The sequence below is a fragment of the Metarhizium robertsii genome, assembly GCF_000187425.2.
Source record: "Metarhizium robertsii ARSEF 23 chromosome Unknown MAA_Scf_1, whole genome shotgun sequence".
NCBI classification, from domain to species: domain Eukaryota; kingdom Fungi; phylum Ascomycota; class Sordariomycetes; order Hypocreales; family Clavicipitaceae; genus Metarhizium; species Metarhizium robertsii.
In genome coordinates, this window is record NW_011942149.1 from 591647 (window position 1) to 604858 (window position 13212).

Here is a 13212-nt window from a genome sequence, read left to right on the forward strand (position 1 = left end):
TTGCGTCGGTTGTGGACGGCAGCCAGCAAATGCATCGGTTTGGTGACGACGCGCGGCAAAGGGGTTCAACTGGCTGTGTACTTGACAAGGTCTTCTTGTGCCACGAGCAGCCACGATGGCAGAATGTGGACTTGGGTCCTGAATCTATCCAGGGGGAAAGACCGCCTTTCCAATGTATAGGGGGCTGTAGATTCTACTTTTTCTAGTTTACACTATGCAACTCCATCCAACTCCACGAAATCAAAGGGCCGGCCAGACGACGGACGCACACGTTAGATGACGTCTCGTTAGCCATTGTCCACCATTGCATCTTGCACGTCCCTCCAGCCAAGTCCTACCATGTCGCCTGCGACAGGCGGTAATACCGCTCAGCATTGGCAGCCCTCGCCCGCTTGCCCCAGATGGCCATGGGAACCGCCACGAGGTGAACAAGGATGATGACGCCTGCGATGAGAACAAACATGCCCGACACCGTCATGGCCTGCCGCCACGGCTCGACGGCAAAGGCGCCGATGACGCCAATGGCATTCCTGAAAAAGGTAATCACCACAAAGGTTTGCGAAACAATCTGGTGTGTAACTTGTCAGCAGGCGCCGTCTCCCGAGCCGGATGGGCCAATACATACATCGGGATACGAATCAATGATGAGCGTAAAGACAATGTCGGCAACGCCGCCGAATCCAAAGGAGCTGAGCGTGGTCCCGATGATGGGGTAGATCCAATGCATTCCCTACGAGACATGGTTAGCAATCGGCCACTACCGCAAGGGTTTCAGCAAAAAAAGGGCCGGGCTTACGCGGTCGGCCGCGACGTCAAACATGGCCATGCCCGCCGCCATGGCAAGGGCCGGGATGGGCAAAAAGTACAAGCGCATCTCGGGCTCAAAGATGCCGCCGTTGCGCCTGGCCAGCCACACAATGGCCGCGTCAATGAGGAATCCTCCGTACAGGGTGCCGAGTATCGACCCGATAAACGGCCCGAGATGCATCAGCCCCAGCTCGCGGGGCGTAAAGTTGTACGGCGGCTCGACAAAGATGATGGACTTCATGGACCCCGACACGGTGATGGTGCAGAGATCGACGCCGTACAGGACGGCCACAAACATGACCTGGGGTATGGCCATGGTGAAGAGCGGCTGGTAGAGCGTCTTCCAGAGCGACTCGCCCGTCGGCGTGAGAAGCTGGAGCCGGAGGTAGTGCGGGAACGGCACCTGGGGCGTGCGCTTTTCGTCCGGGTCCTTTTCCAGAGCGCAGTCAACAGCATCCTCGTCCTCGGCGCTGCCCTTGTCGTCGGTTGCGGGCCGCACAAACTTGGTCTCTTCGTACCCGACGGCAAAGACCACGGTGAGAACCGTCATGAAGACGGCGAGCGTCATGTAGCACGACCGCCACCCGAATGCCGTTGCCTGCGCGCCGGCGGCCATGGGACTGAGGGTGAAGCCAAACTTGAGGGCGGCAAAGTAGAAGCCGTTGGCAGTGCCTCTCTGGTGGACAAAGAACATGTCGCGGATCTGTCAAACTTGTTAAGAGATGGTGCCGCCAAAAGAAGAGGGCAACAAGGGGCGTACACTCATCTGCACGGCAGTCTCGTTGATGGCGCCCGCAAGGCCCTTGAGCAGATTCGTCAGATACAGCTCCGTCGCCGTCTGCATGTACGCCGTCCACCACACGGCTGCCGTGAACACGGCCGTCGACACAATGTACAGCGAGCGCCGGCCGTACTTTTTGGCAAGGGGGATGAAGATGATGCACGTCACCGCCTCCCCGCTCAGCAGGATCGCCTTGGCCGTCAGCAGCTGGCCGGTCGTGACGTGCAGCTCTTTTCTCAGGGGTTTGAAAAACAGCGACTGTATGGCCAGCCTGGACGGCGTTAGCAGCCGCGGCAGCAGACTTGTGGCATCGTCATGGCCGTGATGGGACTCACCCGGTGAAAATGGCCATGGTCATGGCCGTGAGAAGCCCAAAGTTGAACAATTTGCGCCACATCGGCCATCGCTACAAAAAACGTCAGTTTCGGTGGCATGGGGGCAGGGCGCGAGACTGACCAGAGGATCGTTGGGGTCGTCTGACGGCGTGGGCCTGCGAGTTACTTTTTCTTTGCCCGACTTTTGACCTGTGGCACCATATGAGCGAGTTGCCACGACCACTCTGCTGGCGAAGGACTTACGGCTTAGCAGCTCGACAGTGCCGGGCGGGAAATCGCTGCGACTACCCATTGTCATGGTTGGTTTCTGAAAAGGGGCCAGTGGAAATGGAATGGTGTAAGATGACTGGACAGCGGTGAGAGTCTGCGAGGTTGGCCAAGTGTTTAAATATGAGTTCACGGCCATGGCATGGCAACTTGTCCAGTACTCCGTCTCAGCCGTACCATGACCGAGCCGATAATCACGCCGTGCGCGGCCCGACAAAGTCTATTGACTATATGCTGTGGCTAGCGTGTTGCAAATAGATATATGTCTGGTGTGGGCTGACTCGGGTCGCACAGCATACGTCGAGTGAGCTCATGGCCGGGCTGCCCGAGGGGCGTTTCAGAAACGCAGAAACGGAAGCAGGTTGCTTGCCGTCGCAGTGTGAAATGTTGGAAGCATACGCCTAACACACTCGAGTGAGCTTGCCACCGAGTAAACCTCTGTACTATCTCGCAACCGCGCTAGTTGGGTGAGATGGGAAATAGTCATGTCGTCGCTAGTGCTGCATCATGTGGATATGGAAAACTTGGGGAGTTCCCCGCCAACTGACATTAAGCGCGAGGCCGACTCCGATTTGTTTACACCATTAAACCCGCCGTCGAATCCACCATTGCGCTTCTAGCCGGGCGGCAGATGGTGACATGGAGGCTTTCGGCCGAAGGCGCTTACAAGTGAAGCGTGCGTCATTGCCATCAAACATTCGGTGTAAAAGCCAAGACCTGTTGAGTAGGCGTGAAGTAGTCAGTATAGTGCAACGACATGGTCCGAGGAGCGCCACCAGAACTGCGTAGGGTCAAGAGCTTCCAGTGCCAGGTGTTGCTGCTTCGAAACTGCTGTTCAAGACGGCCGCAGCTGCTATTTGAATAAAAGGCATCTCACAGCCGTCAGCCGTGAAGCCATCACGAGTACCCAGCCGAGAGATTCCATAGTACATACCATCTACACCCCCATGACAGAAATTTCAGACCTTCATTTGATACCCCAGCAGGTTTTTCCAAGTTGTCGGGTCAGATGAATGAAACAGCCATGCTTGGCATCCCGAGTCATGGCCTGAAACCCGGCGCAGCGTTGAGTACACGTGCAGCGTTTCACCATCCCCGCCCATGCGCAACCCACGGTTGTGTTGTGTTTTGCCATGGAATTTACTTTTTCTTAATCCGCGGCTGTTCTCGCGGCTGTCCTTGCGCCAGAGCACCGTCGAGGACCTGGTGTCGCAAGCCTGAGCTGCATATCGGGGTCGCCGCCGCGCTGCGTCTTTGTCCCGGCACCGACTATCTGGAGAAGACGCTTGTGGGTTATCCCTCCGGGGGCCCCGCCGGGGGCCGCCTGCGGCGAGCTGTTTCCTGCGGCCAGCTGGCAGGATTTTCGAGGTTCACGAGTCACGACATGCACGTGAATGGCTTCGTTGACCAGCCGAAAGTATTTTACCCAGAACGAATCAAATAATTGGGACGGCCTTGTATGCAGTATATTCAAGGGGCAGCCGGCCCCTGGCGGGGCCCCCGGAGGGAATATAAAAAAGGCCTTAGTTCCATAAAGGCTCAACTTGACAGCTCCAGACCCCTCGCTTTGGATACCCCTAGGCGAACAATTCGCTGACGTCAGTGTCTCCACTCAGCCGAGGCAAAACAGGCTCGGCCCTTTCCTATACGATTGCCACGCTCCCGGGTCTATCATTGTGATTTGGGAGTGGTTGTCGGTGACGATTTTAAGACAGCTGACTGGCCAGAGGGTGTTGTTGTCGAGCCGAAAAGCCCCCGGCAGACCCGAGGCCCCCAGCACGGCGTCGCCCTCGTGCAAGGACGCACCGTACGGAACAGCGTAGTAGATGGAGGGGGGAACCTGGATTGCGTTATGGGTGAGGTCCGTGTACACGGCGAGACTCTGGATCTGCAGCCGGAGGCCGTCCACGACAACGGCAGCCGGGAGGCCGGGGACCTGCATGCCGTACCCCTCGTAGATGGCCGCAACCCGGTCGGGCATGGAGCCGCAGCTGGCGCCGCTGACTAGATCGACGCCAATGCGACCCAGCTCTCGCGGCGGCGGCCCCGTGGTCGAGCGAATCACGTCGACGGGAACGCGCCCACATTCGTTCCTGGCGGAGACGACGGAGTGCTTGTCGGGCCGGGAGACAATGCCGGGCCCCTCGGACCACGGCCCCGGAATGCCGACCTGCGAGTACTTCTGGACGGCAAGGTTTTCAGCGTCGAGAAACGTCAGCGTGGTCTCTCCGGCACCATTGTCGTGGGCGATGATGAAGGCGTCGAGGGCGTCGGAGAACTGCCAGTCCGCAGAGAAGGCATTGGCGACCGAGAAGCCGCGCGAGTTGGCGTTCGTCTTGGGCTGCCAGCCAGAGGCGGTAAAGACGTCGACGTCCCGCTGAAACGTCGCATCGGGCGACCGCCAGGCGAACTGTCCGGCGCCGTTGCCCAGTGCCCCGGCGCCGGTGGTGTCGGTGAAGATGAGGTGGAACCGGCCGCCGCGGTAGACGACGCTCGGCTGGCCCGCTCCGTACGTGTTGCCGGTATTCTGCTGGTTCGCGGGCGTGATGATGGGCTGGCCGCTGTTGAGCCTCGCCCAGGAGATGCCGTCGGGGCTGGACGCAACGCCAATCGTCGTGGGCTCGCCGTCGTGTCTTTCGGCGCCGTAGTACATGTAGTACGTTCCGCTAACGCGGACGACGGACGGGTCGCAAGTATGCTCGTTGTCAAAGCTTCCGCTGCCGGTTCCCCCAAACACGACCTGGTGCGAGGCCGCGCTGCCGCGCGCGTGGAACGGGCCGTCGAGGCTGGACGACTCTGCATAGAGGATGCTGTCGCCGGCAACCGGTTGTCCGGGCACCTGGCCGCACCACCACATCTTGTACACGCCGTCCAGCATGATGCTGGGCGCGTAGTCGTATGCCGAGCCCCCGCCGACCACGGACCCGGGGCTCGATCGGTAGGAGTCGGTGGAGAGGACAGCCCGGACGGTCCGCGGCGGTGAGGCCAGTCCCAGCCCGACCAACAGAAAAGTAACAAGCATTGCGAGCGACGAGGCTGATGTCGGAAGAGTAACAAGCGTATAACTCGAGACTTTGTCGATGCGTCTAGTACGTACACGAGGAGATGGTACCCCAGGAAGTTGAGTAAAGCACAATTTACAATGCGGATTGTATGCGGATTGCGTGCTTTTAAGGCATACGTCTCCAACTACTCGTGCTCTGTTTCCTCCATTGGCCGCCACTACATGCAGATGAATACCTAGTCTACCGGTGAGACAGATGGTGCAACATTGGTGGTGAGGCTGCACTCGCGGTCAGACGGCTGGACGTTCAGTCCTACGACCGACTGAAGCGCCGCAAATCGAAAGTTGTTTGGGCAATGCTGACTGCAGATGATGCAAGTGACGATGCAATGCCCCCGCGCCTGTGACAATGCGGCTTACTCTCGTATTTCGGGTTTGCGTATGCCACTTGGATGTACTTGACGATTGTCGCTGCTGCGGTTTTTAACCCTTGGGGCACATTAGCTTTGTAATCTTGCTCCATGCCGCAGCAAACACGTTTTCAGGTCTTGTACACTTTACTTTTGGCCGACGATCCCGTACGAAACCAACATTCAGGCCTTCTTAGATTATATGCAAATAACGAGATTCGAGTTGGGAAAAGGCGTTGGGTCCACTGATGTCTGGCCGAGTATCAATTCTGTCGTTCCTTTCCCGGCATTGGGCCCAAGTGTAATCTTCAAATCGTGGCCAAAGTGCAGATAGACGCCGCCTACGCCGTCTCTGGTGCTGTTTGCTTCTGGAAAGGGGACGGCCTCGGGGACTCTGCCAATGATTGCCTGGCCATGGGCGGTACGAGGCATGTATGCACGCCAGCCACAATCATAGATGTACTTGACCACAAGCTTGGCAAGCCCTTCTTGATCCTTGGGCGTGATGAACGAATCGATGCAGGGGGTGACTGCTCACCAAGTTCAATAGCACCTGCGGCATGAGACTCCCCCTCTATGAACGAGGATGTGTATGGATCGAGCTCATCATTCAGAGGATTCAGCCAGACTTGGTGGCAATGATGCACGCCAGCTTCGCGTCAAGTTTGTCGATGGGTGGTGACTGAGACCATGTGTCCTGCAGCTTATTCCAAAGCTGGCCACGTCTGTATCCATTTTAGGCTCATCTCTTTGGCCCGCACTCAGCCATGCGTATTGTAAGGTCTGCCGAGGGGAAGAGGGACGTAAATAAAGCATCACAGGGTACACGGGTTGCCTGATCGCTGGTTGATGTACGTGAATATCCACTGCAAACGGCTCGTCATTGTTCGAATGAGACTCCCGATGCGCGCGAGTTAGTTCAGAATCGGTCATGAACTGCACAACGAGCTCTTCACAACGCTTCTAGAGACCAATAATGCCGCCGCCGATAATGGCTGTTTGAGGTACGCACACCAGTGCCTGAGCCATGTGCGTTGAGGATGGCTGCACGACAGAGCACGGAACGACGAAAGATGTCGGTTCTGGACTTGGCGTGTCTTTATAAAGATGAGTATCAGACACGTCACGGAGCTTACAACTGACAAGCCGTATGGCAAGAGAGCTAGAAAGAGAGAAAATCTTAATGTTAAAAAAGGAAGAGAGTTGGAAGGTGCCGGCGCAGCAAAAGTGATATGGTGCCTGCACGTGACTGTGGGACCCAACAGTACAAGTCATGGAAATCGAAATAATCTGGGAAAAGATATTTTTATACCCGCATCCGTATTATCTGGGTGGTCACCGGTATTTCTAAATTATATAGTTGATGCTTGAATTTCTTGGCGTATGGATGGATTACGAAACACGACTACAAGTTTTTTAGACAGTATTTTTACCCTTTGATTTGCCATGTTTATCGCTGACTGCCTGGCATGACACGGCGTTGTTTGCATCATGCAAAATCAACAGCAGCAACGAAGCCAAGGCGTCCGCTGTAACCGCCTACTCATACGCATACAATGCAGCGTTTGTTCCCCTTGCAAAGACTGCGGTCCCAAAACCACCTCTCGGGTTGATCACGGGCGCATCCGTCACCACACCGCCAATAGATCGCCAGTCAGCCCACGAGTTGCCGTTGAACTCCTTGAGGTACACTGCGTTGTCAGTACCTTGAGCCACTACCGCCTTGTACCTGCCATCCCATGCCGCTGCGGATGGCCGAGAGACAATGGTCCCCCCGAGGGAAATCCACGCGGTCCACGCACTACCGCTCCACGACTTCTGGTAGAGGGCATTATTCGTGCCTCGAACAAAGAGGTCAAGTCTGTTTGACGCGGACGACACCGGCGTGACATCATCAACGATTACGCCGCCGTGGTTATACCAGCCTGACCAGGATGACCCGCTCCAGGCGTTCTGGTAGACGCCATTATCTGTGCCTCGTACAAATACATCAATACGATTAGGTCCCCAGGATACCGCTTGGGGGTTGCCGACGATGACGCCGCCGAGGCTCACCCACGAGCTCCAGGAGCCGCCGTTCCAGGCCTTGTGGTAGACTGCGTTGTTCGTGCCGCGGACGAAGAGGTCCAGTCTGTTGGCGCCCCAGGAGACTGCACTGATCTCGCCAATGACAGTGCCACCAAGGGACTCCCATCCGCCCCAAGAGCTGCCGTCCCACCACTTGTGGTACACGGCGTTGTCGGTGCCCAGGACAAAGAGGTCGAGGCGATTGGGGCCCCAGGAGACGGCAGTAACGTCGCCGTAGATGACACCGCCGAGGTTCTCATAGTCTGTCTGGCTCGGGCCCCATGGCGAGCCAGAATCTCCATTTTGCCACTTGTGGTACACGGCGTTGTTGGTTCCCCGGACAAAGACATCCGTCCGGTTGGCCGACCAAGACACAACACCGGGGTGGCCTGCCACAAGTCAGCTTAAAACTGTCATTTGTGAAAACGACACAGTCATATCCGTTCCATCTGCGTACCTGAAAAGAGACCGCCTAACCCTCTCCAAGACTGGGCCGCCGGCGCACGGATTTCTTTCTCGACAGCCCGCGCATTGCACACTTGTGTAGTGGCGAAAAGGGACAGACAATACAGGAGCGAATGTTTCAACATGTTGATCTGGTTGATCAGCGAGTCAATTTCTGTTGATTGATACCCATGAGGAAAGAAAAGTCAGGACGGGCACACCACTGTATTTATAGACAACTGAAAAGCACACGCCACGACAGGCTTTCGAATGAACCAGGGCGAGAATTGAGTCCAGAACATTATTCTCTACCCCGCCTTCCATCACGTTGGATTGGAAAAGTCGTTTGTACGTGCATCTTTGACGAACCAAGAGCGGCGAGAAACATGCCATCTTGCCGTCATGCAAGCATCGATACCACCCCATCATCTTGTTGACAAACCAAGACACGGCCCATGCAGCCGTGGCCAGTAGGACTTGTTCGTCACGAAAGCACCTGCAGAGCTGTTGGATACCACCCCGTCCGCACCCAAAGCCTATTCGTTGGCAAACATTGGCCCCTTTCCCCGTACTACACGCAGGGTCTGGCATTATGTAAACTTGCAGCTGTCCAAAAAAACTTTATTTGACCATGAATGCACATCGGGCGCATGCGTTGCCAAATACGGCAACTCGCAGGCAATCTCTTTGCGGCCCAGAAAGCCACAACGGTGTTTTGTGTCGCCGTTCACGGGCCGTGGCGAATCATGGTCAGTCTGCGTTGATAAATATGCATGGCGCAATCGATATTGCGACGCTGACTACTTCTTGTGAGCACATCGGCACTGTTTCTGGCAGAGCTGTTAAATGCCGGAACAGACGTGTCGCACGGTCAAGTAACAAAAATGGGATATACAGAGTGCTGTATGACGAGAGTTGAGGTCCTCGTAATCCGCAGCAAACTTGTCACTTGCAGCGTGGTGTTCTCAACTATTAGCCCAAATGATCATGCCCAAAAGGCACCCCTCATTCGTCTGCTCTTTGGGGTGCTGTCATTGTGATTGAGGCATATATGCCCGTTCTGGGGGCCTGTCAACAGGATGGCTTCAAAATGGCTGACACGTTTATCTCTGACGGGGTCGACTATCCTCGGTACGATACATGCCCGTCCATAACGAACTAGACTGACAAAATTCAAACGGAGCAAGCCACCATCTTGATGGGTTGAACTTTTGCCAACCCAAACCACAGTTGTGATGTGATCGCGGCAGGGGACAATCGTATTGCGTGACTAATTTGAAAAGATTGTGTTGAATGTTTTTCCTTGTTTTAATAATCAGAATACACATATTGAATAAAGAGGGGAAGAATAAAAGATACCAGTACAACACTAAAAAGATATTGTTTCTGCAGAAATAGCAGAATGTATGTCTCTGAAACAAGATGAAAGACCAAGTCAGTGTCTTAGCTGCACACCCTTTTTCAGAGAAATACACTGCCATTTCTGTAACCAGGGCTTCAGCCGCAGCGTAATAGTCGAAGCAGCCGCTTTCGCAACCCGAGACAGACTGCCATGATGCCATCAGCTAAGCCGCGCCCGACCAGGCCCAAATGTAACCGTCATGTCCCAAGCCGGCCATCTCATGGGAGCAGTCCCCGGCGCGGGAACTAGGGCCGTTCAAGTTAAGAGCAAAGCCAGGATCGTCGACAAGCGTCGCCAGCCAGCATGGTTCTCTGTAATGCCCGCGTCGGCAATGTTGGGCATGTTGCCCTTGTCAATAAACGTGACTGTCTCGGCGAAAACCACACAGTTGCAGCCAGTCTTTCCCTGCCTGCCCTTGTCAATATTGACTTTGAACTTGATGGATTTGCCACCCTTGGTAATGCCTTGGCGCGGCTCGAACGGCTTGACGGATGATGAGGCCTGTGTGGTGATCAGGCATGCTCTCTTCTTCAGCAACATGGTTACTAGATCCGATGGCACCGTGAGCCCTGCCGTCGGTGTAAGCAAAGCCGCCCGCCGAGTTGCTTGCCGCGGGCTACTGCGGCAGCCTGGTTCGAGCCTATTCAATCCAGAACCTTGGGCTACTGCTGAATTCGAAGCTTTGTAGCCGGCTAACTGAGGCTGCTAGAACATTAGCTATGGAATGCCTTTTTTATTTCCCCTCCGGGAGTCCGGAGGCCCGTCGGGGACCCTGCCGGGGGCCGCCTGCAGCGGGCTTCCGCCTGCGGCGAGCGGACAGCAAACAGCCTTGTCGAATCCCCGACGCGCTTGTCCTCCGTTTAACAACTCATGCAAGGCAGAACACCGGAATTCCTATCAGGTCAAGCCGCTTCTCCGGGCCGTCAGCCGCGCTCCGTAGTAGACGCCGTCTGTGGAACCACGCTTCATTACTGCCCGATTCGGCATGGCTTGTTGCTCAGCCCTAGGTGGCCGCGTACATACATCCAAGTCCCATCTCATTGACAACCACAAACAGCAGGTTGCCAAATTCCACGTTTCTCGGCAGCTTTCTGAGCATGTAGGCGCTTGAGCTCGGTTACCAAGATGGCGCCGTCAAAGCAAGCCATCGGGCACTTGGACAAGAGAAAGGCGCTCACGAGATGCCAGCCATGCGCCAAGCGGAGGATCAAGGTGAGTTGCCGCCGCTGCCGAAATCATGTCTTGACTCATCCCTCCAGCTTCCATTGCCACTGACGAATGCCGGCCACAGTGCCAAGGCGGTTCCCCGTGTCGTCATTGTACTCGAACGGGCAAGACATGTGAGCCACAAATGCCCGCGACGTCGAGTGACTCGTTCCAGTTTGTCGCCTACGAGTCAACCAGGCGCACAACACCGAAACTGGCGCTCCCAGCCGCTGTAAACGACAGAGAGGGCACGTATCTGGGCCATTTTGTCGCCGTCATTCGTAATTGTCATTTCACGGCTCGTTTTCCGCTGGCGGCAACGGCGCTGCTACCCATGATGCGTGGACATGGTCACCTTTCACATGTGGCAGTTGCACTAGGTGCCCTGGATGCGCATCGACGAGCGCAGGTCGGCACAAGTCCCGACTATCCATCGCCGCGCATCGTGGCATTTACAAGATACCAGCGCGCCTTGGCCAGCTTGCAAGATGAGCTCGGTTCGAGCGATGCGTCACAGCGAGACGATGTGCTTTGGACGACCTTTCTCCTGGGGCTGTTTGAGGTACATTCTGACTCCATGGCAACAAGAAAAGTCTGCTAACTTGGTTACATAGCTCATGGCTGAACCAAGCGGTGACCGATGGACGAGACACATGCTCTACGGCACAGGAAGAATGCTGCAGCTGTCGAATATGAGCCGTGGCCCCTCTCCTCTAAAGCAGATGCTCTTCGACGCGTTCCAGGTCCTAGAGGCCAACAGGGCAATCATGTACGGGGTGGAAACTTTTCTGTCCGAGAACAGGTGGACTGTTGTCAGAAAGACTCTGTTTTTGCGTGCTGGCCAGAGTGCCGGGCTCCCAATGGATGACATGATTACTCTCATGCTCTACACCGCATCCTTCAGTCAGAGGTACGTAGAGAGACCATGACAGATCAGATGCAGTTCCACAGTTGACTTTTGCAGCTTCTTTTCACGGATCCAGGAGATTCCAGAGCCGGAGCGTTGCACTCATCCAAGTATCGGAGAGCTGGGTCGACAAGGTATCCATGTCCAAGGCCTGCTCAATACGTGGTACCTGCAGCACGGCTCGACTCTCCATTCCAAGAGTACAGCGCATGAGTGCCGACTAGCCCTGATTTACTACCACACACTTCTGCTGTTCCTGTCGCGGAATTACACGTACTACCCCTGCTGGGCGGGCAAGGCCACTCCTCTGCTAAGCCATTCGGCAATTTCTGACCACGCGAGAAGCATTGTCGCTCTGATTGACCAGTTGCTGCAGTCGTCCAATGTGCCCGGCGTCATGTTGCTGTTCCCCTTGCGAGTCGTCGGTTCCCTGCTCACTGAGACAGAAGCGAGGATGGGAGTCGTGGCGCAGCTCAACACGATATACTGGAAGGGATACGTCGTGGCAGACAGGGTCAAGGTAGACTTGCATGACCTTTGGGCATTCAGTGGCCTGCCGGGGTTTTGAGTGAGAGTTGAAAGGCAGGCGCGTGTGGTCCTGTGCTCATCAATACCAGTCAGAGTGCGGGATGCAATCTCGAGCTTGGAAGCTCCATTTATCGACATACTCCCGCAGGCTGGATTTGAAGCCAGTCCAGGCTTGGTGTCGAGAAAAGCAAGTCTCGACCGAGAAATAAAGGGCCGCGGTCCACAACCTTATTAATCTGTACGGAGTAGCCTATGACTTTTATCAGCCAGCATGTCAGGCAAATAATACGAAATTGGACGCAGACCTTGGCCCAAGGAAGGACATCACTTCAGCCCTTGTATCCTGTGCAACCCGCTTATACGTCGATGACAATTGGGGCATTTCGCAGCTCATTCTGCGGGCGCTCCACTAGTGCAGCATTGGCAAATTTGGAATCCGGTCCTCCATCCATATGAAGCGCGAATATAGCCGAAGATGTTGGGTGAGGAAAAAGGCCGATCAAAATCACACCTGTCAACTGGAGGCGCAGTGGACCGTAGGTGATGATGATGTGCGGCTGCTTTTGATGGAGAGAAATGTCCTCCCTGGGAATGATTCGGGTGACATTGAAAGCCGGGATTCCGTACCGCCGCCACGGACTGCCCAATATCGTCAGGCTCTCATGCTTGGTTGTTGCCAGCTTTATCAGTGACGGCCGAATCTTGCAGATACATGAAATGCGGCAAATGTGCTCCGCCTAGGCAAACGAAGCACCGGAACCGATGCGGAACCAAGGCCTTTGTCTGAATACAGGAGTCAAGGAGCGGCTGTGGCAAGAGGACTGTTCTGCTGATTGGTCTATCCTAGACTGAGAAAAGACTTGAATGGGCTAAAGTGCAAGTTTTGGTTGCTGCTTGCAAGAGTGAGGAGAGCAGCATGTGCTGCAGCGACCCATGTAAAAATTATGAGGTGTCCGCTGCAAAATGTCCTTGGCCAAGAAGTCCGGGTCGGTTCTGGGGTCATCTTTATCCTCATGAGTTGGGAGCGCAAAGTGTCTTTCAGCGGTGCCACGTT

General features: G+C 55.5%; 5 protein-coding genes across 5 annotated transcripts; 1 reads left to right on the top strand and 4 right to left on the bottom strand.

The window, feature by feature from the left end:
- Positions 1–334: 334 nt before the first annotated feature.
- Positions 335–2221, bottom strand: MAA_07694 (major facilitator superfamily transporter; the record flags this gene model as incomplete). Its single annotated transcript, XM_007825692.2, has 7 exons — positions 335–568; positions 626–730; positions 797–1510; positions 1568–1859; positions 1924–1994; positions 2045–2112; positions 2167–2221. 7 exons carry the CDS (start codon positions 2219–2221, stop codon positions 335–337), a joined length of 1539 nt encoding a protein of 512 aa, XP_007823883.2.
- A 1581-nt stretch (positions 2222–3802) lies between these two features.
- MAA_07693 (beta-xylosidase) lies at positions 3803–5212 on the bottom strand (the record flags this gene model as incomplete). Its single annotated transcript, XM_007825691.1, has 1 exon — positions 3803–5212. One exon carries the CDS (start codon positions 5210–5212, stop codon positions 3803–3805), a length of 1410 nt encoding a protein of 469 aa, XP_007823882.1.
- A 1931-nt stretch (positions 5213–7143) lies between these two features.
- MAA_07692 (carbohydrate-binding protein) lies at positions 7144–8261 on the bottom strand (the record flags this gene model as incomplete). Its single annotated transcript, XM_007825690.1, has 2 exons — positions 7144–8060; positions 8129–8261. The coding sequence occupies 2 exons, from the start codon at positions 8259–8261 to the stop codon at positions 7144–7146; spliced, it is 1050 nt and encodes a 349-aa protein (XP_007823881.1).
- A 1511-nt stretch (positions 8262–9772) lies between these two features.
- Positions 9773–10057, bottom strand: MAA_07691 (uncharacterized protein; the record flags this gene model as incomplete). Its single annotated transcript, XM_007825689.1, has 1 exon — positions 9773–10057. The coding sequence occupies one exon, from the start codon at positions 10055–10057 to the stop codon at positions 9773–9775; it is 285 nt and encodes a 94-aa protein (XP_007823880.1).
- Positions 10058–10707: 650 nt separating this feature from the next.
- MAA_10607 (uncharacterized protein) lies at positions 10708–12198 on the top strand (the record flags this gene model as incomplete). The annotated part of the gene is made up of 4 exons (XM_011412325.1): positions 10708–10729; positions 10777–11285; positions 11338–11633; positions 11688–12198. 4 exons carry the CDS (start codon positions 10708–10710, stop codon positions 12196–12198), a joined length of 1338 nt encoding a protein of 445 aa, XP_011410627.1.
- Between the last annotated feature and the right edge of the window lie 1014 nt (positions 12199–13212).